We start from the raw sequence: 27,718 nt of genomic DNA, 5'->3' as shown, positions 1-27,718 counted from the left end.
TAACCAACATTACTGCTAAGTAGCACAATTAAATATTCAATTTTTTGTATTACCTAAGTAACACAATTAATCTATAAATAAACGATATTGCGTTCAACGATTAAAGCTATGTTTATTAAGTGTCTTATGATTAATTAACATGCTAAATGTGCCAGAGGAATACTACCAAACCTATTGCTCTATTAAACATACTTTCCTATACAGTAGTGCATGTCCTTTAAAAATCATGTAAAGCTATCGTTAAAATCCCGATATCACGTGAAAGAAGAGGCTAGTATAGTATACAGTAACCCCCTCTTAGATAGTACAGTATATGGCCCAGTATAGCAACATTCCGACGGAAGATGCTGTGGAGCGCAGAAAACGTGACCAGCTCAGTGCCTCAGAGTGATACTAAAGTGGCATTGAGCTTGGTTTAAATAGCTTCATAGAAGGGTGGTTCTACTTCCCTTGTGCACTGCGAATTCAATTGCAATATTAATTAAACGCACCGAGAGGGCATATTAGATTATTTTTTATGTGGCTATGAACTTTAATTATTCGAGCAGTCATCCTAATTTCTAGTCCCCCTCTGAAATAAATAAATTATGAAAAATAAATTTATCATCTCTGTAAAATTGTTTAATTTCAAGCATTCAAGGAGAAATGCCGTACAGATTGCCTAGTTCAAGTTTATTTCATCTTTATTTCTCTACATAATCAGTCGAACATCATGCAGTGGACATCACAATCTGCAATTCTCATTAAAAATGAATTCACGTTATATCCAAAAGTTCAACTTTTGTTTGTAAAGTCGCACAATTTGGCAAAGTTGCAAGAGTTGAAACCAATCAGCTTTAGTCTAGCAGTATAATCAGGTGATGAAACTTGACGAGTTTTATTTTATCTTAATTTTTTATTACCGTTAACCGGCATGAGTTTAAAAATACATTTATTATCAATTTGATGTAAACGGGTTTTATTTGTTAGATTACAGATGTGTAGTATTAATACCAGTTAGTATGTAACGAGTAGTATGTTAACGAGTGGAGATTGAAAGTGGAACATCGAGTTCCTGTTTGCAGGAAGGGGCAAAGCGATCCAGACAGCATTTAGGGGAATGTTACACCTCGTTTGGTCAGATATTGTACTTGTAGGTAGAAGTGATAAGATGTAACTAGCCAGGCAGTTTGTAGGAAGATGGTGATTCCTTCTAGAAGGTCGGATAGAACCGGGTAAGACGGGACTCTATATAAATCAGACGGGATGATCAGGAGTGTTTCTGTTTATCCGGGTGGGGAGGATGATTGGTACAACTACAATATTAGCTTGTGGGAACCAGGACACTTTAATACCAGAGGATAATATGTTTTAAGAATTGGTTGAGCTCATTTGTCGATAATAGTTAAGCAGCTACGAATAAATGAAGAGCAACAACGTTTCCGTCATCAAAAATGAATTGATTTAGGGAATAATGTTTTTGTCGATTTTTGAAGCCCCTGTTTTTATTCCACGAAAAATGGACGGTTCAACTAAAAAATTAATTTTACTGTACCAATGACGGAATGAATTATTGGCAAACAAATGAATTATTAATCTTTATGACAGGACTTCCATTCAGATTGACACGAGAGTTGCTCCTGTCGTAGGACGGCTTGGTCCAAGTAAGAAGAAAAAGAAGAAGAAGCCGCAGCAAGATGTTTCCATGGTAACCAACTCCGACAACAAGAAGAGTGGTTGTGTGTACGATATTTGGGGCGCCAGTATTGAGAAGAAAATTACCAAGGAGTGAGTGTTATCAGCAATTAAATATTTAATTAATTAATATATTGTGTATATTTTTAGTAAGGGACCTTTTGTTTACCCTTTGGTAACCCTTTAGTTCCATGGGAAAATGATACAGTGAAAAAATTTGTTTGCGATATAAAATTATACGGGTGACCTGTTCCATTGCACACAGTAATCGATACGCGTATTGGTGGTGTCGGGCAGGATCAGGACTACAGCCACTCGAGTTTTAATTAGGATACAAAAACACAAACAGAAACTTGGATTCGGGACAACAAAATGCAATTATAATCTCGATTAAGACCGCCCGCAGCGACTATATTGTTTGAGTGAGAAAAATTTAATACGTGAGCACGGTCACAAATTAGTTTAGCTCAAATATTTCAGTAAATCGAAAAGAGAGAGCCAAAAATTCGGGAAAAAATTTATTTGAGTGAAAAATTTGAGTGAAATTTTGCCCATGGAACCAGAGGGTACCCCTCCGTAGGCCACTTTACACCAAGGTTGTTAAATACGTCAAATTTTCGTGAAATAATACGACGTATTCGGTTCCAATAAAGAATACGTCGTAATACGCCGTAATACGGTAATTTCTATGGATTGTTAAATACGTCCACGAATACGCCATAATACGCCGTAATACGCTGATTTGTCATTTGTCAAAATTAAACATTACAGCTGCGCGCCACCCTCATCATTGATCATGCATTAAAGGAGTGCAGTTATACATGATAACTTAAATTTGTAATCAAATTTCATGGATAATCCGATAAGCAAACAATTTTTTTGCGCGCACGACACACCTTTTCGTAATACGTCAATTTTCGAGGATTAATACGTATTCGTATTCCAATACGTATTCCCTCCTAATACGTATTTAACAACCTTGCTTTACACATTTGTGTGAATTTTTTCAGACCCCCTTCCCTAGATGTAATATTATGTTAATATGGGGTCGTTCACATATTACGTAATCAGCTGAGGGGGGGGGGGGGGTTTCCAAATGATTACGCTAGTGTAATTTTGACACAATAGCTATGTGTAAAACTGATTAAAGAGGGGGGGGGGGGGGTAAAAATTGTCCAAAAAGCGATTACGTAATATTATGTGAATGACCCCTATGTGAATTGTGAGCGATCCCTAATTGTTTTAGTAACTGTCTCACTAATTATTTCACTAATTGTTTTACTAATTGTTTCACTAATTGCTCTCCCCAGGTTAGACCCCTGTTTACCACCCCCATTCCTGCCACCAGCTTTCTACAAAGGATCAGACACCAAACTGAGTGCTGTGGAAGTGCCACATCCGGGATCTTCCTACAACCCTACCTTCACTGATCATCAGGTATTTTACATTTCTAGTTTACTGATAATCACTAATCAGGTATTTTATATTTCTAGGTCAATAGCTACAGAATCCCTCTTTTTCTGCAAAAACCACCATTCGTAACCTTCCGCTATTTCCTTTTTGCAAAAGAGTGAACGGAAAAATATTGCATTTTTGATTTTACAACATCAAAATTACCAACTGTCAAAGATATATCGAATAAGATAAAAGTATCATTCTAATGAGCACTAACTTAAAATGTCTTCTCCAGGACTTGCTACAATCGGCACTTGACGTGGAGGAGAAGAGAGAGAAAGAGAAAGCGAAAGCAACACGTGATGCTGCTCCTCCTATTCAAATTACCGAGGTACAGGGTGTTACAAAAGTCTGACGAGGATCTTATTTTTGGATAACTTTTATTCCATTTGTCTAAACTTTATCCTGTAAAAAGTTATAGGTAGTTCTAAGGTTTAATGGTGACTTCTCAAGTTTTTACGTTACCATGACCACCATAGCAACCGCAATCAGTCCCCTAGCAACTGAGGTAAATTTAGGTAATTTTTTTTCTCCTATCGACCAAATGAAAGACCAATAATATCTAGAAATAATATTTTATTTGATGTATGATATTTTAGATATTGAGAAGATATGAATAATATCTAATAATATAATATTAGCATTACAAAAACTGTCTTAAAAGTTCATAACGTGCTGGAGCATATATCCCCCTTTCCTCACATAAAGTTGTTTGAAACAGTATTTGTCTTATTTTGGATCTTTAACAGCTTCATAAAATGAAGATTGAAGAGCTGCAACTTTTTTATCTCAAATTATTTGCTAGATAGTTTAGTGTTGAAAGTATTCAAATCAAGGTTTTTAAACATTCATACCATCAGTATTATCAGGTTTTTAGAAGTGAGGAACTATGCACATATTCTAAATTCAAATTCTCGATACAATTTTATCGCTAGTTTGTTGGTACATTTTCGAAGAAATACTAATTTCAGGAGGATTACATTAAAGAAATGAGTATCGGGCTGAAGAAATACTAATTTCAGGAGGATTACATTAAAGAAATGAGTATCGGGCTGAAGGAAGAAATACTAATTTCAGGAGGATTACATTAAAGAAATGAGTATCGGGCTGAAGGAATACTAATTTCAGGAGGATTACATTAAAGAAATGAGTATCGGGCTGAAGGAAGTCGAACATGAAAGTGAAAGTGAGCCGGAAGTTAACGAAGAGGACGTGTGTAAAAGTGGTGTCTACATTAGAAAAACTCGCTCTCAACGAAACAAAGAAAAAGCCGAGAAATTAAAGGTCAGTCAAATTTAATCTATTTTATCGAAGGAAGGTCAGCATTGACTCCCAAATGGCAGGTTTAAAGTATCTAATAGAATTAAAATAACAAAGCAATACGTTTACTCGGGAGATCTTGTTCTAAAGTTTAGAATTAGAACTAAAAGTTGTAATAGTAAAAAAATCTATGTCTCAAAGACCTTAGACCAATCAATGCATGATATAATATAAAAAATAATAACAAATAATAAAATAATAATTTACCCAGACGGAAGAAGCAGCGGCAGCTAAGGAAACCAAGCAGTATCTTCACCAAATCAACAGAATCAAAGCACTCAAAAAGGAGATAAGAAAAGAGGAGAACGAGAGGGAGGAGCAGACGTTGGAGAGACAAGCTAAGAAAACCATAAATGAGACTAGACCTGGGAAATACGGACCCGGCAAGTTTATAGTAAGTGTTTTTTTCCCTGGTTAATTTGATCTTTCCAGACTACTTTAGGGTTTTTCACATAATATTACGTTATCTTCAAATTACACTGGCATAACCATTTAGAAATCCCATCCCTCATTGATAACCTTATATATGTGAACAATCCCTAATTATAAGAGGCTCACTTTTTAGAAACTGGTTAATATGACGATAATTTCAGCCTGGTAATGGGGATTAGTTAATATTCCTCCCAAGATTGAATCATTATACCAAGGAACCCCTTGATTCACTTAAAGACCCTTCAAATCCCACTTAGCAACTCTTCTTCGTTTAATCCTTAACTTCCACCCCGACCCTCTCATGATTCATCTTTTGTACCATAGCTGACCACCTCAGGCTTATCATCTATGAATACGATAAATATCAACGGCCCCAATATAGCAATATAAACCCTTGAGGAACTCCAAATCTAACATGATCTGTGTTAAGGGGTCGTTCACATATTACGTAATCAGCTGAGGGAGGTTTCCAAATGATTACGCTAGTGTAATTTTGACACAATAGCTATGTTTAAAGCTGATTGCGAATGGGGGGGGGGGGGGGGTAAAAATGTTCCAAAAAATGATTACGTAATATCGTCACCTACAAATAGAAAGGGCTTATTTCGAAAAAAGTCGTTTTGAGATAATGCATGAAAACCTATTTTAAAATTTATTAAATTAACTTTAGGATAGGCATTAGACATTTGATTTCTTTGTATCCTAAATGGAAAGAATGACTGGCCTACACTCTGAAAATGTCCCTGAAGCTTTTCAATTAATTGGGGTAATTGTTTTAATTTTGATATAGGCCTATTTAAAACATCATTCGATACATAAGCCCCTCTTAATTAATTGAAACATCTTACATGTGAGAATCGGTACAGGGCGTATGTGTACATAGGTCCTTTTAACTTTCAAATTTATTTCTTTGAACATCACATTCCAACAATTTGTTAGGGCATATGTTGAGTTTAGGCCTTTTCTACTTTTCAAAAACATCACATTCTAACAATTTGTTAGGGCATATGTTGACTTAGGCCCTTTCTTCTTTTCAAAAACATCATCAAAAACATCACATTCCAACAATTTGTTAGGGCATATGTCGACATGGGCCCTTTTATTTTATCAATATCAGTAGCAGGTCAGTTTATTGAAAAAGGACTATGTTAATATAGGCCCATTTAAAAAATTGAAGATATTCAATTTTCACCCAATTGACTTTATATTTGGGGATATGGTAGGTATGGTTCCACAGATTTTCGTGCTGGTATAGTTTTTTAAAAGGGCCTATGTCGACATAGGCCCTTTCTATTTGTAGGTGACGATATGTGAACGACCCTTAACGTTCCACTGAGGAACTCCAAATCTAACATGATCTGTTTACTAATTGTTTTACTAATTGTTTCATTAATTGTTTACTAATTGTTTTACTAATTGTTTACTAATTGTTCCACTCTCCCAGGGCGCGGAGCCAGAGTTCCTGCTACCTGAGGAAGTTAGTTCTTCTCTTCGACAACTAGTTACTCCTGCAAACAACGTTCAGGACAGGTAGACAGACTGCACTTTTTAAGTTAATTAATTGTTAGTTATTTTTTATTGATTGTTAATTAATTTTTAAGTAATCGCTAAGTAGCTGTTAATTAATTATTAATTGTTCTAAATCTAATGTCTCATTTAATTCTATATCATATTTGTATTTTATAAATGATTCAGGTTCCCATAAAGTTCTCTGCACTTATGACTTAACGTTTGCCTGCCCCATCCCCCCCCCCCCCCCCGGCCCCCCTCCCCCCCCCCCCCCCCCCCCCCTCCCCTCCCCTTAACTATCCACCCTCTAAAACACTCATCCTCAGATTTACTAGTTTCCAGAAGAGAAACATGCTGGAGATCAGAAAGAAAGTAGCGCCACACCGTAAGTACAAGCTGAAAAAGGTGGAGAAATGGAGGAAGAAACTGCCCGAAGAAATGGACGAGTTGGTTAAAATGAAAAGGAAGAAGAGGAAGATTAACATGACGGAATAGAAGAGGAAGATTAACATGACGGAATAGAACCTTTCATTTTTACAGCAAGGATGACTAACCAAATATCCGTTATTTTTATGTGGTGTTGAGCTTTTTTAAAGGGTTATTTTGACCTTTCTTTTAATTTAATTTATTCAGTTTTAGGTCTGATGTATACTGGTTTGAATATTTTGAAGATCCGGTATATTTGAGTATTTTTTAGTTAAATTAAGAATCGGTGTACCAAAGGTTGGTTTAATTTGAAGGTTGCTTATATCGTACACAATAAAAACTAAACAGTATCGTATACAGTGAATATAGTAATTATACATACAATGAAACTAGATATAATATCGTTTACAGTAAATATAATATCGTTTAAAGTTAACATTATGGTAAATAATATACACCATATAGTAATTATTACAATAAGTCTTACAGCAGAATAACAAATAACGCTTTCAACAGAATACTGCGTATTATACTTGAAATGAAATGAGGTATTTATATCGCGCTCACGGCTCATATGATTAACCAACAACACAAGGAAGGTGGTTAACCATGTCAGAGCGGCTGACTGTGAGTGATGTTAGCGAATGTGTAAAAATGATCAAAAGTATAACTCATCATAAGGCAAAGACAAAATTAGAAAATATTTATTGTAAACAACATTAAACTAAAAAGAAGCAGAAACCACACAATATAATATGTAGGCATAATAAAGGTAAGTACAGATATAATAATAATGTAAATTTCATGCTAAATGATCACTGGTTGTACCAAATCGATCTCCTTTCAAATTTTACGACTTTATAGTTCTAGATACTTTAGTTAAAAAGAAAGACGTAGGATTTGATGTATCAGATTAATTCTATTGAGGTTATTATGGTTAAAATGGTCAGGGCACCATAGGCATATACCCTGGTGTCATGTTTATGTAGTATGAATAAAATAAGTAGTGATAATAACGATTCGTACTTCGTAACAGATTATTACATAATGAAATTATCGACAGCTTAGCATCACGTTCATGCATTCATGATATTACTTCACGATAGTTACTTCTAATTTTATTTAAATTAATTTACTTATTTAAGTAACGGCCAGGTAGCGCAGTTGGTTAGAACGCCTGTCTTACAATCGTTAGGTTGCGAGTTCGAAACCCACTGACTGCCTGGTCGTGGGGTGAGCGTCGTCGACGTTCAGCTAAGGATCATGAGTGGTCTATGCAGCCCCCCGGTCTACTCAGCCGAATACTCGAGAAATCGGGTGTGAGGGTTAAATGAGGAGCTGCACATTGCAGCAAAGTCTCGGACGAATGAAAGTATGGTACACACTACCTTAACCGTCACTGGCCAAAAAGATCCTTCGGCTTCCTGTAATTGGCTGGTTGCACTTGTGTAACATTGTGGCTGTTGGAATACACCGAAGTAAAATAAGTGTCTAGATAAAAAAAAAAGAAAAAAAAGTTAAATTTGATAAGTTTAAACATAAATAACTGTTTTCTGTGCCACATTTAAGTGCAGTAAAATTTAAAATTGTGCGATCCCGCAGTCCGCACTTTCTGATTTTTATTTCAAATGTGCAAATGAAAATGCAGAAATTATTCGGCAAATTGTGTACTGACTCGGGACTCAACAATTCTGCCGGAACAAATGTGCAGTGCGTCCTCTACTTCTCCTCATATACCGTGTCCTTTATAATCTCCATCTACACCACCGTCTATTCCACCATCTCGATCATGTGTTTGAACTCCTCAAATGTTATCTTATCATCCCCATCTTTATCTGCATCCCTGTGGAATGCGGATAAATCAGTATTTGGACAGCATGTTATTTTGTCGTTAATACCTGATTCTCGTTAAAATTTTTAAATACTTTAAAGGTCATGGGAGATATTAGCAATAAAGTTCACTGTATTAAAGGTGCGCATCACACTGTAAAAGTGCGTGTCTGCACGTGCACTGTGCGTTTTGGCACGTGTGCAACTTACTGGTACATTGTGGTAAGGTCACTTTCAGTCGGACTTTCTCCCAGTTGATTCAGAACTTCTCGTAGCTCGTCTCTAGTTATCGTACCATCTCCGTTTCTGGGCACGTGCATTAGTGAAATGGTCACGTGCATTAGCAAATGTTAACACTTACAGTACAGAGTACTTAATAATAAAACTATCGATAATGAATTATGGATTTTCTAACAGTTATAGTCACTACTAAAGGTGAAGATATATAGGTGTTAATTTTTACTAGGTGTTACCAACAGTGTTACCGACAGTGTTACCAAGGGTGTTACCAACAGTGTTACCAACAGTGTTACCAACAGTGTTACCAACAGTTTTACCAACAGTGTTACCAACAGTTTTACCAACAGTTTTACCAACAGTGTTACCAACAGTGTTGGTACACAGTGTTGGTTACCCAGTGTTACCAACAGTGTTGGTACCCAGTGTTGCTTACTTGTCGAACATTGAAAACGCCTTTCTCATGTCAACATCCTCTTCTGCTGTGCGGCTTCAGCTCTTACCTGATATGGACAACATATTTAATTAATTATACTTCATTTATATTATAATAAAAACAGTAAGAAAATAAGGTTATGCTATTCTGAAGTGATTAAAAGCTGTAAGTATGGATATTTCTGGTGGTCAAGAAAAATCACTCGTGCAAGGCGCCGACTATCATGAGCTCAGGATCAAACAAAATATGAGGACTATAATTATTCTATGTAATTATAATTGTATCGTACCATGGAAATGAACTCGTCAAGGTTCATTTTACCGTCCGAGTCAATGTCTGAGGTATTAATGAGTTGTTCCACCTCCTGACTGGTGACCTGGTGACCCAACTTACGCAAACAGTTCCCTGTAAGTGAAAGTGAAAGTGAAAGTGAATCAATATTTGTCAATAATACTGACAGAAATAAAAAGTGAAATCAACTTTCAAGGTGTGGTACAATTAACTACAATTGAAAGTTTTAAAAGTTGATGTGTTATAAAGTTATAAAAAGGATCATGATTATTGATTAATCACTCAACTATCACATGACTTATATTACGTAAACACATTATTTAGAAATATCAAATGTTGGAGTATGTTATTATTATCATGACCGGATATTATCCAACTATCAACATTCTTTGGAGTTAGACTGCCCTAAAACAATTTACCTTACATTATTTAATTAATTAGTAATTGTCTGATTAACTCACCTAATTCCTGGACTGAGATGAACCCATTATTATCAGTATCGAAAGACTGAAATACTTTTGTCAAGTTTTTCCTTGACAATCCCGACATCCTTCTGGTCTCTGTAATTGTAGTAAAGTATTAGCGTTAAAATTTTCGGGCACATCCACCAATTTCCACTATAATCAAGTTAATAATTTTAACGTAAAAACAAAATTGTTGTAAGTACTACAAAAATAATGCAAAAAAGAAATCTATAAAAGAACTATACAATCGCTGCAGTCAATGTATAACTATATGGGTTTGTGCTGTACCTCTGTTCGTACTGATCAAATAAAACGTATTATTATAGTAATTATAAACAATAATGAATTAAATACGATTAATCACTAGTAGGTAATCATGTATGTTAAAATGTAAATCAATAAAGGTTATTCAAGACTCAAGAGTTTGGTTAAGGCGAGTAAGTCTAAAAATATGTATATTAAGAAATATTGGTTTCTTTTCGGAACAATAAAATTTATAAGCATCATAACTTAAAGCTACATGTTTATAACATGACTCATCTATCAAACGAGTATGTGACCAAAAAGCTGACCAACAAGTACAACTTTGATTGACGATGTCAACGATCGACGATGCTAAGCAAGAATGCTAGTTCGCGCGGCGCGTCGAAGCGGCGAAGTCCTCCAAGTATATAGTACAACTATACCCCTCAGATGGACAACACAATTCATCTACCGAAGCTAGACATTGCCAGCTTAAACAGGGGTGGTCGCATCAGCCTATGCCACTCCCTGATAAACGATGAAGAAGCAATTAAGAGGATCAGATCCTATATCTTTATCAGATTGAGATCTAATTGATCAATTATTAGTAAGAACCACGTTGTTGACCTCAAGGTCAACAACGTGGTTCTTACTATTTCCGCGACTCTATTATCTAGAGTCAGACTAGAAGTCCGTCACAAGCAGGGGAACAAGCTCGCAACCCATAAATATTACTAGGTCTGATCTAAGTCAGATAAACCTTTTCATGCATTCACATGTCCCGCATCGACATTATAAGTTCTTCTTCAGAGTTTATCCCGTAGTATAGAGATTAGAGAAATAGCTACCATGTCTCGGATATCCTCGTTTTGCTCTACCATGCGGCATGCACAGGTTCCCACTTCCCATAAGACTAGATCACTAGCAACAATTACCAATACCAGTAATCGAAACTTCAGTAGACTGCTATCTGTGTTGCAATTATTAGGTATTTACTCAACTTGTTTTCAATTCGATCCCAACCAACAGAATATGACATACTTTTGCAATTAAACCTATTATAGTTCTGCATCTACTTGTAGTTAGGGAAGGAATACGAACATTGCATATTCTCAACCCACAATTATACCAACAATTGAAACTATTAGTATTACCGCGCTCCTGGACCCAGGCAGACTTCAGCCACAATCGTTTTATGAATGTAGTACCGAGCTATTAGGGAGGGAGGGAGGGAGGGAGGGAGGGAGGGAGGGAGGGAGGGAGGGAGGGAGGGAGGGAGGGAGGGAGGGAGGGAGGGAGGGAGGGAGGGAGGGAGGGAGGGAGGGAGGGAGGGAGGGAGGGAGGGAGGGAGGGAGGGAGGAAGCTGGAGGGAGCTGGAGGGAGGGAGGAAGGGGGAGGGGGAGGGAGGGAGGGAGGAGGGAGGAGAGAGAGAGAGAGAGAGAGAGAGAGAGAGAGAGAGAGAGAGAGAGAGAGAGAGAGAGAGAGAGAGAGAGAGAGAGAGAGAGAGAGAGAGAGAGAGAGAGAGAGAGAGAGAGAGAGAGAGAGAGAGAGAGAGAGAGAGAGAGAGAGAGAGAGAGAGAGAGAGAGAGAGAGAGAGAGAGAGAGAGAGAGAGAGAGAGAGAGAGAGAGAGAGAGAGAGAGAGAGAGAGAGAGAGAGAGAGAGAGAGAGAGAGAGAGAGAGAGAGAGAGAGAGAGAGAGAGAGAGAGAGAGAGAGAGAGAGAGAGAGAGAGAGAATGCTTTTAATTCAAGTTAGATCTGGATACTATTACTAAAGTGGGGAAAATATTCTTGTCCACCAATATGACAAATTGTACGTGCAACTGCAAGAAATGGGGGGTTAAAAATGGGTAAATATAATATGTGGTTAAAGAGCGTTCACATATGACGTCATCAAGATTTTGGCCAATTTTACCTCCCCCCCCCCCCCCCCCCCCCCCCCCCAATGACGTCAGAATTTGCCAGAAATAAGCTGTTTTAACATTAAGTTTGTATATTAGGGCTTGATAAACAGGAAAACTCATCCCTCACAAAAAAGACAAAATTGTAAAGCATCTGCATCGAAAATGATAGCATTATTATTTGGTTTGTTGTTATCCCGGCCCAATGAACATCAAACTGCACCTATTATCAGTTACATAACAATAAATAGGATTTAGCCTGGAAATTCGCTTGAAATGCTCATGATCACAATGGCACATCCGGGATGAAATCTTCACAAAGCACTGTTACAGTGCATGCATTCTATTTCTGAGAAACTCGTGGCCATTCTTAGAAGTCCAGAACCAATCAGAGCCAACTGTTTGTGTCACGTGATTAACATACTTAATCACGTGATCTGGATTATTCCTGTTGATCATCTGATTAGACATCCTGTATGATTTGTGTGAGTGTGTGTGCCGGTCGGTAGAAAAACTGCCTAGAAAACTACTGGTCGGTAGAAAACTACTGACCGATAGAAGACTGCTGGTCGGTAGAGAACATCTGGCCGGTAGAAAAACTGCCTAGAAAACTACTGGTCGGTAGAAAAACTGCCTAGAAAACTACTGGTCGGTAGAAAAACTGCCTAGAAAACTACTGGTCGGTAGAAAAACTGCCTAGAAAACTACTGGTCGGTAGAAAACTACTGACCGATAGAAGACTACTGGTCGGTAGAAAAACTGCCTAGAAAACTACTGGTCGGTAGAAAACTACTGACCGATAGAAGACTGCTGGTCGGTAAAAAACTACTGACCGATAGAAGACTGCTGGTCGGTAGAAAACTACTGGCCGGTACTAGAAAACTACTGGCCGGTACTAGAAAACTACTGGCCGGTACTAGAAAACTACTGGCCGGTAGAAAACCATTGATCGGTAGAAAACTACTGGTTGGTAGAAAACTACTGGCTGCTAGAAAACTACTGGTCGAATAAGTTTGGTCGAAAGCACAATGGAAAGTTTGGCAGAGATATACTGGTGAAGCTTCTTGGAAAGTTAAATAGAAAATAGGAATTTCTGGGTTGGTTTTAAATCCCCTTTAGAAATATTTATGATTTAGGTACTGTAAAAGATTACATTAGCTGTAACGATTATTTAAAAAAATGTATAATATAGAACTGGTAAAATGTTCATAATCGCTATATTTGTAATCATAAAGACGCCGAAACGATATAATTTGTGGAAAAAACACCAATATAGTCTCGACCAAACTTTCTACAATTACCATCCGTTAAACTAGAACATAGCAGAGTAAACCTGTTAAGGTGATTATTGAATTTGATCGATGGTAAGCCTATTATAGTGTTGTTCCGCGGACAAAGCATCCAAACATGAAATCCAAAGTTTATTTATAAGTTTCAATATTGCTGCCTTGCAATATTGAAGTATTTTAACATTTGGGGAAAATTTGGGATTAATTTTACTTCGGAATATGTATTTTAGCATGACGTGTCATTCTTTTTGTTAGTTCAGTCCGTTTTCAATTTTTAATCTGAATTTTAATTTTCAGTACGTTTTACCTAACAATATCATTTTTTGCTAGCAGAATGGTTTTCAGAGGGCATTAATGAAATGTACTATGAGCTGGTCCCAAGTCCAGACGCCATTTTATTCTTTGTAATTTTCAATAACCCTGTATTTGTCCCTTTTTTACGTCTAGTCATTGACTACTGATTATACATTTAAACGGTATAAATCTGTTTTAAACAACGAATATATTTCTAGAGTCGAATAATAACTGATTAAATACGTTTCTTTTCTGGATTAGATGAGCATTGAGAAGTAATGTATATTATAGGAATAAAATGAAAAGTAGATTTGTTTTATTAGGGGTCGTTCACATATATTATACGTAATCAGCCGAGGGGCCGGGGGGTTTCCAAATGATCACGCTACTGTAATTGTGACACGATATAGCTATGTGTAAAAGTTAAAACTGATTACAGAGGGGGGGGGGGGGGTAAAAATGGTCCAAAAAGTGATTACGTTAAATGTGAACAATCCCTTATTGCAGGAGTTTAAAACTATTTTCAATTTCGTTATAGATTTGCTTTTGTTAAGTAACAAAGACAAACGGGGGTTTGAAAATGCTGCCGGTTGCTGACGTCAGCAACATTTTTTGTTTCAAATCATTTTTATTAAGCAAGGGGTCGTTCACATATTACGTAATCAGCTGAGGGGAGGGGGGATGTGATTGCGTATAAGTATGTGAACGATCCTTACTCTTAGCAGCACATACTCCAGGGAGACACCTCCATCTGTACCTCAACAAATATATTTAATTGTAGTTGTGAAAATAGTATAAATCTTTAAAACACAACTAAACATTGTGACCATTGCAGTGGGTATCAGTTTAAAGTAATACTAAAAGCACACACAGTCCCAGGGCCAACTATCACAACTATCAGATGCTAATATATAGCTGCATGTGTCGTATATAATAGTCCGATATCAAACCGCATCAGCTGGGGACATCGCCGTGTCATGTGATTTGCCGTGTCACACTGATCCCACCAGGCAATCAATTAACCAGCTTGATCAGTGATTATATCTTCCCTGCAGCTCAACTTATATACCATATATGAGGCGTACAATTTTGACAAATTGTGACGGTATTTATCAATCTATTCAGTGTACTAAAAGTTCAAAGTGCATGTAGGCCGACTATGATTACTTTTACTGGACATGCTGGTCTCTAAGGGGCCATCTACTTAGGACGTCCGGCAAATAGGGAGGGGGCGGGATTGGGGATTTTGAATTTCGGACAAATCCAGACAGGAGGAGGGGGGTGGTTTTTGAAAATCCGGACGTCTGGAAATTTTGGCAGAATTAATGAAAAAGTCCCATTTATTTCAACTCTTTGACACTAATTACTTTGTAAGTTTAGATCCCTGTATTTTGAAGGAGAAGTCGATTCCCAGAACAGCTCATGAGAGCTAGCCGAGACACAACTCGCATATTCCCCAACTGCCTTAAAACGTATTCGATTGCATGGCTACACTTAAATGTAACTGTGCTAAAGTTGTTCGACACTAAATGTATTATTGTCTGTTTGAAGTAACTACAAATTTTATTGAAATTGAATTTAAGTTGGTTTTATTTGTACTTTTAAAAGTAACTGGAAATCCGGACGTCCAGCCGGGGGGCCCGGGGAAGGGATGGTTTTGAAAATTCGGACACACCCGGACAGGGGGAGGGGGTGGTCTGAAAAACTGCGATTTAGGCGGACGTCCTATGTAGATGGCCCCTAAAGATCTGCCTTCATCGTGTTTATAATAAATGCAGCTGTGCACCTGGTCACCAGCTGATGATTTTGTTTTTTGAAACTTAAGTTCTATTGGCAACATTCGTGACGTTGATGAAATGAAAGATCTTGCAAACAGCAATAAATGTCGGGAATTTAAACTATTAATTAATAATTGCTATTAGATTATCTTTATCAATTAATTTGCTTGTAAAATCCTGTTATATAATCTTATAATGATAATTGGATAGGCGACTCCATATTTTGCTGACTTTTGCCTTTCCTTCGTTATACCTAAGGCTAAACTACATAAAGAGCTCTTAAACTGGATCGTGCAGTATTATAATTAATTGTTTCTCGGTAAAGGACTAAAGCTCAACTGCACTGCTATCATCAGGAGCATACTAGTCTGAGTTTAAATTAAATTGTTTAAGTTCCTCCGAATCAATCATTCTATTTCTATTTCTAATGAGAAATCTAAAAGTTGTGCGTTTCGTGCTTCTCGTGTGGCCAATTGCTTCTTTTAATAAAATTAAATCTGTACTTGAGTTATAGTTCTCTGCAAATAGCTACGCTTCACGTCATTCATAAATTATTGGGGCTCGCTGCATTGCACTCGAGTTCCCATATTTTGGTTTAATTTTTGGATCGTATAACTGCTGTAACATACTACATTTACATTGTACATAACATCAGTACTAGTAGTTCTTTGTAATAGTTTAAATGCACTGCTATACGACGAACCAGTCAAACAACAATCGTTTTGACTGGCTCGCCGTCCGGGCCACAGACTTTAAGTTCAACCACTGCACTGTTGCGAGCACTATAAGTATTATTATGTACATGCGTGCGAGTTTAAAGTTCATACCAATACATGAGTATAATTATATGGACTTAAATTAAACTTCAACACTTTTCGGTTTCCAAAATGCAATGCATGGCCGTGGGGATTATTTAAAATTACACCTGAGATCTTTTATTTTTTGTGCGTGTTCGCGAGTGGGAGTTTTATAAAGTTTCATAATTAACTGTCAGCTACCTTTGCAACCTAGACTATACATAATCCTTCGGTCAAGTTTACTGGCCCGGCCTGGGGACCTTAGGTTTAAAAGTTTATAGCTCTGCTGAAATGCTGTTATTGCTATCAGCTTATAATTATATATTATGTCCATTGCATTTTGATTTACGTCCAGGCTGGTTGATTACTAAAACGACCAAATTGTTAATATATAATTGCCAGCTGTTACACTTACAATGTACAACAGTTTGAAATATTTACCTTTCATTTTGTTATTAATGTATAAACCAAATTTGTAGGCATAATTATAATATGCATGCAATACTAATATGTCATGTAGTGAAGAAATGTATAAACTCTACGAATACACAGTACGTTTGGAACCCGTTTATGCAGTCAAACGCTCATTCTCAACATTAAAAAGTACATTCTTCTCTCATTTTATTTCCCGCGATCGCCGATCAGGTTATGTTGTTTTTCAAGCCATTCTGGATCTTTGGAACTGTAACATTCTGGATGCAGTGCAGGGTAACTGGTTTTTTCCTTTTTACATAGGATATTAATTTTGTGCACGGCCGTAAATTTACATTTTTTAAAGCTTGTAAAAGTTTTAGAAGTTTTAAAACTTGTATAACCTTCTAAATCTGTAAAACTAAAGGCAAAGCTAGCAAAACTTGTTGATTTCTAAAATTTCCAAAAACTTTCAAAACTTCAAAAAAATTCTGAAACTTCCAAAACTTCTAAAACTTCTAAAACTTCCAAAACTTCTAAAACTTCCAAAACTTCCAAAACTTCTAAAACCTCAAAAACTTCCAAAACTTCCAAAACTTCCAAAACTTCTAAAACTTCTAAAACTTCTAAAACTTCCAAAACTTCTAAAACTTCTAAAACTTCCAAAACTTTCAAAACCTCCAAAACTTCTAAAACCTCCAAAACTTCTAAAACCTCCAAAACTTCTAAAACCTCCAAAACTTCCAAAACTTCTAAAACTTCCAAAATTTCCAAAACTTCCAAAACTTCCAAAACCTCCAAAACCCCCAAAAAACTTCCAAAATTCCCAAAAACCCCCCAAAAAACCTCCAAAACTTCTTAAACCCCAAAAAACTTCTTAAACCCCAAAAACCCCCTCAAAACTTCAAAAACCCCCAAAAACCTGCAGGGGGCGACACGTGTCCACTCCGCAACACCATTAACCTTAAACAAATCCTCCTGACAATGACAATACCCTTGCCCCAAATAAAAAGGGGGGTTACAACGTAACCTTGAAGGGGGAGCCCATGTTCTTCCCCCCGGAATACCGATCCTCAGCCTCCCCTTGTTCCAAGCCTGTTCTCCCAAATAGCTCTATTTTTTTTTTGGATAAAAGGTGGGGGTCTCTCCCTCTTAAAATCCCGGGCTCCAGCCTGACAGAGAAACTCCCTTTACCTCAGTGTTATTTTTTCCCAAATTGGTTCTTTTTCGATACGCTCCTCTCCCGGGCCCGTGGGAGTATAAAGGGAGAACTGCAACCCCCAACTTTTCCTTTCCCCTTCAGAGGTGCAGGGATGCTTACTTAACTTTCGTTTGGTTTGGCCCTCCTTTTCTTCCCTCCCCCCTCTGCTGGAACGGGGTACAAAAAAGAGGAAAAGTTTCCCTTCTTTCTACCCCTTTACAAAAAATTTTCTCCAAACGGCTGTGCACCTGGTGTTTTGTTTTTGGGGTGGGGGGGGGGTGAAAATGCCCCCCTGAGGGTATTCGTTAGCGGGACTAACGGGTGTTTTTTTTTTGGGGGCTCACTTCGTTTCATTACCCCTTTTACTCTTGCTCCACTCAAAGGAAAGAAAAGACATTAAAAAATGTGACACCTGATGGGTCAGAATTATAAAAAACAAATTTTTTTTTCCCCGTGAACGGGGCTGATAAAAAAATTTTTTTAAATGTTAAAAAACCTACGCATATGCAAAGGAGCCGTTTTGAATAACTTAAAGGGCCCCTTTAAATTTTTTCGTAACTTTAAAGCGCCAAAATTTTTCGGGAAAATATTCCTTTTTCAAAAACGCTTTTTAAATTTAGCACTTTGATTGCCACGTGTTATTTGTTGTTTTTTTTTAAAATGTAAAAAAATTTAAAGCTGTGCCCTGATATTGTTTGTATACGTTTATGACCCGCCGCGCCGATGGCGGCTCCCCCTGTATCGTCGAATTTCCCCTATTGTAAAGCGCCGGGGGGGCACCACGGTAAAAGATATTGTGTTATTTGATTGTCATTATTATTTATAATAAATGATGTGCGAGTGTACACTGTACTTGCTGCGGAGACTCCTATTAATTAAGATCATTGTACATTTATTCAAATTTAAGGTTGTTCATTTATTCGAATGATCCTGCAACTCATTTTGAGCCTTGGCTTAAAGTTTGGTATTTGTATATATATACAATATAAAAATAAGCATAATATATACTAATTAATATAGTATATGTTATTTTACGGCTCTTACTAAATTCGCTCGCCCAAAAATTATCACATGACTTTGGTTTTTATGGTTTTGCAGCCGAATGATACGGTTTTACATAAAAACGTAACCCCACCCTAACCCTAATAGTTACTCTGGAGCTATCCATAACGAACCCTTAACATTCGAATTCGTGTTTTACTAGCCTGTCACGTGACCAGAACGGTTTTTTGCCCATAAACTCTCCAGGGGAAGGCATTTTTATTTTTACTCTACGTCAGCCTACTATACGTACCAGGGGGGTGATCGGAATCAGCGTCCAAAATGACACCGAACTAGATCACTTTTAATACCCTCATGGGCCTTTTCACAGAAATTTTAAGTGGGGAACGCGAGCGATTCATTGCAGTTAGAGTAAAAAAGCAACTGAATTGTTCTTATTTTTGGCTATCGTGGGTTTTAACTGTGTGAAAAAGTATGCATTTTTGCTTTTGTTTGTTATTATACTTATACTTATAGCTGTTGGAATCAGATAGGAGCGCCAATTTGATTAATGGCAAACTCTGATGACATTTCAATTTTTACGGTTAAATGTACTCATAACTCAATTTTTGGTTTTGGATATGAAATGAAATGAAATGAAATGAGGTATTTATATCCCGCTCATATTGATTAACCAACACACAAGAAGGTGGTTAACCATGTCAGAGCGGCTGACTGTGAGTGATGTGAGCAAAAGTGTAAAAAGTGAACTAAAGTATAACTCAGGCATAAGGCAAAGACAAAAATTAAAACATCTTTTATTGTAAACCACACTAAACTAAAGAGAAGCAGAAACCATACAGTACATGTAGGTATAATAAAGGTTAGTACAGTGACATAATCAATCAAGAAAGAATCAGATCCAAGTAAGTAAGAGATCAAGGCATAAAATGGAGTGCGGTAAAAAGTAAAAGCCAATGTGTCTTGCAAAGTGAAGACAATGGAAAGAAAAACATCAGAACTGATTATTTAAATGATTCTTTAACATTCGCTTGATGAACAGTTGGTATCAGTGATTCATCTCAACATCAGGGGAAGAGAGTTCCATGCAATCGGTGCATGGCTTGAGAAACGTCTGTCATCAATTTTGGATCTTTTATTCTTTGGTACCTTGAGCATGAGATGGTCATCAGGGTCTCTTCGACCTGGTCATGGTCATGGTGTTTGAGAGTTCTTTATCACTACATCCACATCCAGTAGTGCTTTGAGGTAATCAGGTGCATACCGTGAACTGATTTGTGGGTTAAAAGACAAACTTTTAAAGAAGATTCGTTGGTCTATAGGGAGTATGTGGGGCCTTCTTATAGAAGGGGAACCAAGTCCGTGGCCCTCTCTTCTATGTTATAGATGAAACGAACTGCCCCAATTAAGGGTTGATCTAAGTTTGTTCAATCTGGTCTTGGGTAGATTCATGTAAAGAGAATTACAGTAGTCTAATTTAGATATGACCAGTTGTTTCACCAGCATCATTTAATGCCTTCATCAAGGTAACGACCAATGGTTCTTAGATTCATCATTGTCCAGCTGCATTTCCTTTTGACATTATTGATCTGTCTTTCCATATTTAGAGTTTCATCAAATTGACACCCAGACTCTTCCAGCTGTCTCCTTTACACTCCGTAGGCAGAATTTCAGTGCTTCCAAATTGCAGTCTGACACTGAGTTCACACTTTTTAAGAACATGGCTCTTTCCCTAACACAGTAGTTCTGTCTTTGTTTCGTTCTGTTTCATGTAGTTGTTCACACCATCCATGCTTTTATCTCTGCAAGACATTTGGTTTGTTCTGTCTTGGACATCAATGAACTGTACCACACGGTTTGGTTTAAATGAGATGTACAGTTGAGAATCATCTGCATAGAGCTGTATATCAAGACCATATTTGGCCGCAATTTTCTGGAGAGCTTTGATATAAAGGATGAAAAGAATAGGCCCAAGAGTGATCCCTGGGGAACTCCAAACAGCAGCTCCAAGAAAGATGAAAGAGTATCATCAATCTTAACACAAGAAGTGTCTTTTCTCATGGTAGGGACTTTATCCATTGCAGTGCACTTCCAGTAATTCCATAGTCCTTTCATAAGCTTTTCAATAAGACTGTGTGGTCAATGGTATCAAATGCTGCACTTAAGTCGAGAAGTACAACTATAACAACATTCCCAGCTTCAATTTCTTTGTTTAGATCATCACACATTCTAACAAGTAATGTTTCACAGCTATGATTAGGGCGCTATCCAGATTGGACTTTTGAGGTAAAGGCTATGGTTCGTTAGATGGACATTAAGCTGGTTTAGTACAATTCTCTCTAGGATCTTAGAGAAGGCAGAAAGGTAGACACTGGTCGATAGTTACTGAGAATATCAACATCAGCATTTTTCCTTCTTCAATGTCGGTTTGATGACTGCTTTCTTCATTTCTGAGGGAAAGACTCCAGTCTTCAAGGATGAGTTCAATACATGAAGTAAAAAAGGTGTTAGTTCATCGACACAGTTTTTTAAGAGAAATGCTGGGATCGGATTCAAGCAGCAGAACTTGTTGGACATCTTTGATACCAGGTCTTTGAGTTCATCAGCTGTTATCTCAGAGAAATTATCAAAGATGCAGTCTTTATCAGAACAGGATCTTTGTCTTTGTCTTTGTCTTTGTCTTTGTCTTTGTCTTTGTCTTTGTCTTTGTCTTTGTCTTTGTCTTTGTCTTTGTCTTTGTCTTTGTCTTTGTCTTTGTCTTTGTCTTTGTCTTTGTCTTTGTCTTTGTCTTTGTCTTTGTCTTTGTCTTTGTCTTTGTCTTTGTCTTTGTCTTTGTCTTTGTCTTTGTCTTTGTCTTTGTCTTTGTCTTTGTCTTTGTCTTTGTCTTTGTCTTTGTCTTTGTCTTTGTCTTTGTCTTTGTCTTTGTCTTTGTCTTTGTCTTTGTCTTTGTCTTTGTCTATATCTTTGTCTTTGTCTTTGTCTTTGTCTTTGTCTTTATCTTTGTCTTTGTCTTTGTCTTTGTCTTTGTTTACATCTTTGTCTTTGTCTTTGTTTACATCTTTGTCTTTGTCTTTTTTTATATCTTTGCTTTTGTCTTTGTCTTTGTCTTTGTCTTTGTCTTTGTCTTTGTCTTTGTCTTTGTCTTTGTCTTTGTCTTTGTCTTTGTCTTTGTCTTTGTCTTTGTCTTTGTCTTTGTCTTTGTCTTTGTCTTTGTCTTTGTCTTTGTCTTTGTCTTTGTCTTTGTCTTTGTCTTTGTCTTTGTCTTTGTCTTTGTCTTTGTCTTTGTCTTTGTCTTTGTCTTTGTCTTTGTCTTTGTCTTTGTCTTTGTCTTTGTCTTTGTCTTTGTCTTTGTCTTTGTCTTTGTCTTTGTCTTTGTCTTTGTCTTTGTCTTTGTCTTTGTCTTTGTCTTTGTCTTTGTCTTTGTCTTTGTCTTTGTCTTTGTCTTTGTCTTTGTCTTTGTCTTTGTCTTTGTCTTTGTCTTTGTCTTTGTCTTTGTTTTTGTCTTTGTTTTTGTCTTTGTCTTTTCCTTCCTTCTCAATGGCTTGTCTGATGGTTGCAACCTTTTCAGCCTGTTGACTTTTTTGTACAACGCTTTAGTATCCCCTGAAGAGGACCTAAGAGAGGTTTTGTGGTGAGCGCATCTTTTGACAAACTCTAGTCGGGAAAACTCATCTCTTAGCTTAACATAATCCGATCTCAGGTACTCAGATCTTGCACTGTCTATATCATCAACTTTATCTTTTCTCCACGCACGTTCAGCAGTTCTTCTCTTTCGCCTGAGAATACGAAGTTCCAGGTCTAACCAAGGCATTGGCTTCTTAGTAATCTTCTTTTTTATGTAGGGACAATGTTTATCCATTAACTGAGTGAGCACGGTGTTGTAAAGGACAACGGCATCATTCGGAGACATGTCTTTAGGGAAGTTTGTCAGTTTTGAAATTAAAATATCTTCTTTAAACTGTTCTGTATCAATTAAATTAAAGTTTCTGTAGTTCATGAATTTTGCGTCTTCTTTGGTCTTTGTCTTGATGTCTGCATCGAAGAGGACAAGGAAGTGGTCAGATTTGGTTCTAGAGGGACAGATTTCGAATGAAGTCAGTTTTTCCTTGAAGGATCGGTTAGTCACAACAAGATCTAGGGTTCCACCTTGGTCATGGGTTGGTTCAAGGGGAACGTGTTGGTATAGATCATACTCCTCCAGGAGTTGGTAGAGCTTCTTTGGGTAGTGTTCTTCAGGCTTTTCCATGTGAAAGTTGAAATCTCCAGCAATGATGGGGAAGCCAGGTTTGACTGTGAGGTCTTTAAGGTAGTCTTCGAATTCTTCTAAAAAGGCACACTCCGTGTACCGAGCCTTCTTGGTATAAGGAGGCCGATACAAGTTCACAAGTCTCACAATATCTTGTTGAGATTGTAGCAGTGATTCCATCACTTGGAAGGATTTGTACTTCATGACCTTACTATTACACTTTAACTGGAGCACATCACGAAATAGCATAGCTATACCTCCTCCTCCTCTGTGTTTTCTTGGATCCGAGAGTATATTCCAACCAAGGTCTTTGATCTCCTTTATCTTAGCTGTGTTTCTATCACGAAAGAAGGTTTCTTGTACAAAACAGATGTCACAATCAACTTCTTGAAGATGCTCTAACACTCCGACTGTTTTGTTCACTAGGGATCTAACATTGAACGTTCCAATCCTTAAACTCTTCCTAGGCGTAGTTTGGTCTCCTTTGTCTTCTGTATGTACCAGTTTTTTGCATTCTCACATCCTGCTGTTCTATTCATTATTCCAGTCCGTTCTCTTACATACGAGGGACATAGGTTATCAGAGGCTTTATGGGTCTTTGCTGAGTTCTTCTCCGAGTGTTTACTACTTTTGGCGCAGTTAGAGCACTTTATCTTTTTTACATTATTTTCACTCTTGTGAAAATTACTGTCAATGATTACCCTAAAACGTATCCAAGGCAAGCTAGATCAGTACACCGGTCCTACACAAAGTGCTTACAAGAGAGGCAGAAGTTGTGGCGACATAATTTGGTCTCAACGTATGCTAACCTCAGTGGTACTTAGAAAGCATTGGAGCTACCACAGAATGAGTATAGACATGTCAAGTGCCTTTGACACCATCAGCAGAGAAACAGTACTCAATGTTCTTGAAGATGCTGGCTGTACTAGTGATGAAATTAGGATGGTACGGCTCCTACTATCAAACACAGTGTTGAAAGTAAAAGTCAATAATACTGTATCAATCGAGTTCCAAAGCACAACTGGAGCATTTCAAGGAGATGCACTATCAGGTAATCTATTTACTGTTGTTGAAGCCGCTGCACTTATTCACCTCAGATCTGTACTCTCCCAAGTATCATCAACACCTTACCCAGTGAATCATCCAATCCCTAATCCTCCTATCTCAGAAGAATTCATGCCACTCGAAACAGGATACTCTGATGATATTGACTTTAATAACACTGAACTTGCTCCACTCAAAGAAATGCTTCCTATCGCTAAAGATATATTCCAGCAGTGGGACCTTCATATCAATTCTTCCAAGACTGAATTTGTCCATTTTTATTTAGCAGATCCTAAACCCACTGTTAAACGCAAGGTGATTGTTGGCAAAGTGTATAGAGGTGATGAAGAGTGGCGCTCTAACAAAACTTTAGGATCGTTGATGTGCACTGTTAAGGATATCAAGAATCGAATATTCCTTGGTAATGTTGCCTTTAGTAAATTTCAGAAAGTTTGGATGAAGAGCAAGATTTCAGTCCAAAGAAAGATCAAAATCTACGAGGCACAAGTAGTCTCTATTCTACTCTACAACTGCAACTCCTGGGCTGCACCACTAGCTTCGTTGAATGAACTTGATATTGCTCATCGCAAACACCTCCGAAGAATCCTCAACATCAGATGGCCTACTGGGGTTATTTCTAATGAGGCACTCTATGCTCGTTGTTATGGCACTCCCTTGTCTGTGAGAGTCTCTAAGTTTCGATGGAGAATGTTAGGACATATCTTAAGAGGACAGGAAGACTCACCAGCATACACCTCTATGTTATTTGCTATAAATTCTGATATTTTTATGGAAGGGAGACGGGGTAGACCATGTTTAAACTTATTAGATGTTATTAGAAAAGACTTGACTAGTAGAAATCTTGATATTAGACTTAAGAATTTGACTGATTTCGAAGACCTTAGATTTTTAGCTTTAGATAGGGAGGAGTGGAAGAAGTTAGAAGATGGTTGATGTTTTTGTTTTCTTTTTTATGCGTTTTGATATCTATAAGGTGCCTAGGATGCTCTTTTAAAGAGATATTTCGTACTTTGAAAGATTTACTACTACTACTACTTTCACTCTTGTTATTACAATCTTTCGACTTGTGGCTTCCTGCACAGAAGAAACATGTTGGGTCTTTATCTTTGGCTTTACAGTACATGGAATTGGCCATGTGACCAAATTCCTGGCAATGATAACATTGAATGACATGAATTCGGTCTGTGACATGGTGTTCCCTGAGGTCAATGTGTATATAGTCTCTGTTTTGTCTGATTAACTCACGCATTGCTGCAGTGACACGGATGACAGCCGATTTCTCAATCTCATCAAAGAAAACCACTTTTACTGCATCGTCTTTTCCAGAAGAGGACTTCAGTATTTCATTCTTTTCCAAAAGTTTCTCTAGCAATGTCTCCTTGTTTGTGATGTCAGAGGGAATATTCCGAATAGACAATTTGGGGTCCAACTTCTTTCCTGGTTCAGATTTTGATGATACTTTGTATTTATCTTGAGATTTAAATACTGTCTCAGCTTTCTGAAGTTGATCCCTGGTCACAAACTTGAAAGTTGCAGTATTTCCGGACACTGTATAGTTCTTCACTGGGTTGACTTTAAGGGAACCTTTCATTTCCTTTTCATCCTCCTTTGTAATGGGTTCTTCAGAACTCCCAGTCTTTTTCTCCACTGTGAGAATGTGTTTTTCTGCGAGCTTCATTTCTTCTTGAGTCTTCTTTTCTTTGGGTAGTGTTGCCACCACTGAAGTCAATAAATCGGGTAGTATTGTAGGGAGTACTTCTGCTAGTACCTCTTTGAGCTGTGTCTTTATAATTTCTTTGAAATCTGGAGATTCCTGTTTGGTAGAAGTTGTGGCTTGTTTTGTTCCTAGAACAGTTTTTGTTAGTTGAAGAGCATTTTTAGAGAAAGTGTAAATATCCTGGATAACGACAAGCATGTCTGGTTTGGAAAATGAACCTAAAAGGTCCCCACTAGCCGCGGATTCAATAGTTATCTTAATCTTATTATCTTTATCATCTTTCTTACCTTTAACACTTCAGTGAAGTGCAGTTTATCTTTTCCAATTGTTCCTCCATCATTTTCAGGTCCAACTCCATCTTTTCCATGTTAAACACCCTGCTACAAAGATCAAGGACCGAAAGACAAAATGACAAATTGTCAGTTCTTAAAAAAACTAAACAACTGCTTTGTAATAATTCGATACCTCAAATTATTTGTTATATAGTAGTGTTGAAAGTATATGCAAACATAAAACAATTGGATAAGCAAAACTCTATTATGTTTTGTTATAAGAGTAATAATTTGTTTCTACTAAAACGTAGAATAAAATAGATTAAAGCCATTGGGGAAAGACACCAGCCGAGGCTGTATTGTACAGTAGAGAGGAAGTTGAGCCAGAGTGATCCTACAATCCCTCCGTCAGCTGAGTGGAAGTACACTCTCACCTTATCGCCGCTCCCCAGCTCACTATTAGTGCTAATTTCTAAAGGTGTCGACTCAAGATCCCACTCTATTTCCACGTCACGTACGACTGGTCCCCAATTACCTGTTAATTGTATGTTTAACTCATGACTACTGAGCAACGATTAATGAATATCATGAATTTAAAGAAGAGGTGTTCTAGCAAAATTGTAAAGGAATTGTAAGAATGTCGCCCATAGTTTATTCTCAGAATTTAAGGGCCCGACCATACTATGACTGTTGTCACCATGAGGCATGACTGTTGTCATGGTGCGGTCAGATGTAATGACCATAGGTACATATTGTGTTTATAGCGCGTGCCAACGATACGTGACAACTCATTAGGCACGTCGCGCACGGCTTTTCAAAAGCCCCGCCTAGCTAAAAATCCGTGCCTCACGTGACTGCAGGCACAGTGTACTCAGTACTCGTGCCAACTGTCATGGAAAAGGTGACGTCACGATTACCTTATAAGGTCTATATTTTGCGTGATATGGACATTGGCAGTGCAGAGTGCAAAGATAGTACTATAGTACAGCTACAGATCGTCTGGAAAAATCGATCTACCGACACAAGAAGTTTCAAAGGATTTATGACGTTATTACACTTTTACATTCGTTGCTAAATTGTAGCTCTCTTATCAGCAGTTTTGTGTGCGCGTTGAATTATCTCTCTGGCTTTGTAGATTTGTATACATTGTTTGTACATTTTCTGTACAACGTGTACGATGCCTTTGCCGCTACAGAATGAACACTTGGATATGCTAGATGATGCTATGGTTATGAATGGCCAGTTCCTTACGGAGTATGTGAATCAGATACACATGGCAACTAACAGTATTTTCAAGGAGATTAGAAGTAAAATCGGTGCCGAACACAACGATGATGTGCAATTTGACAAACTGAACCAGAGAAGTGTGCCTAGAGAGAGGTTATCAGAATGGCTAGAGACAGTGTGCTGTTTGCTGAACGATTATTGTG

General features: G+C 37.5%; 2 protein-coding genes across 2 annotated transcripts in view; one reads left to right on the top strand and one right to left on the bottom strand.

Moving 5' to 3' along the window:
• The window catches only part of LOC134824016 (ribosome biogenesis protein NOP53-like), a 49,569-nt gene extending 42,500 nt beyond the window's left edge, over positions 1 to 7,069 (top strand). Inside the window, exons 4-10 of the mRNA XM_063835664.1 lie at positions 1,601 to 1,767; positions 2,985 to 3,111; positions 3,365 to 3,460; positions 4,258 to 4,413; positions 4,661 to 4,843; positions 6,326 to 6,411; positions 6,717 to 7,069. Of these exons, the coding sequence (XP_063691734.1) occupies positions 1,601 to 1,767; positions 2,985 to 3,111; positions 3,365 to 3,460; positions 4,258 to 4,413; positions 4,661 to 4,843; positions 6,326 to 6,411; positions 6,717 to 6,885 (984 nt within the window). The 3' untranslated portion in view covers positions 6,886 to 7,069. The remainder of the gene's footprint in view (positions 1 to 1,600; positions 1,768 to 2,984; positions 3,112 to 3,364; positions 3,461 to 4,257; positions 4,414 to 4,660; positions 4,844 to 6,325; positions 6,412 to 6,716) is intronic.
• A 96-nt stretch (positions 7,070 to 7,165) lies between these two features.
• LOC134824019 (calmodulin-like) lies at positions 7,166 to 26,505 on the bottom strand. Its single transcript, XM_063835666.1, has 7 exons — positions 26,482 to 26,505; positions 10,072 to 10,170; positions 9,609 to 9,724; positions 9,320 to 9,386; positions 8,857 to 8,952; positions 8,355 to 8,659; positions 7,166 to 8,030 (listed from the first exon to the last, which is right to left on the bottom strand). Exons 2-4 carry the CDS (start codon positions 10,157 to 10,159, stop codon positions 9,345 to 9,347), a joined length of 246 nt encoding a protein of 81 aa, XP_063691736.1. The 5' UTR covers positions 10,160 to 10,170; positions 26,482 to 26,505; the 3' UTR covers positions 7,166 to 8,030; positions 8,355 to 8,659; positions 8,857 to 8,952; positions 9,320 to 9,344.
• Positions 26,506 to 27,718: the final 1,213 nt, after the last annotated feature.

The sequence above is a fragment of the Bolinopsis microptera genome, chromosome 12 (assembly GCF_026151205.1).
Source record: "Bolinopsis microptera isolate Bmic1 chromosome 12, MBARI_Bmic_1.0, whole genome shotgun sequence".
In the NCBI taxonomy this organism is placed as follows: Eukaryota; Metazoa; Ctenophora; class Tentaculata; order Lobata; family Bolinopsidae; genus Bolinopsis; species Bolinopsis microptera.
This window is presented reverse-complemented; position numbering and strand designations above follow the sequence as displayed.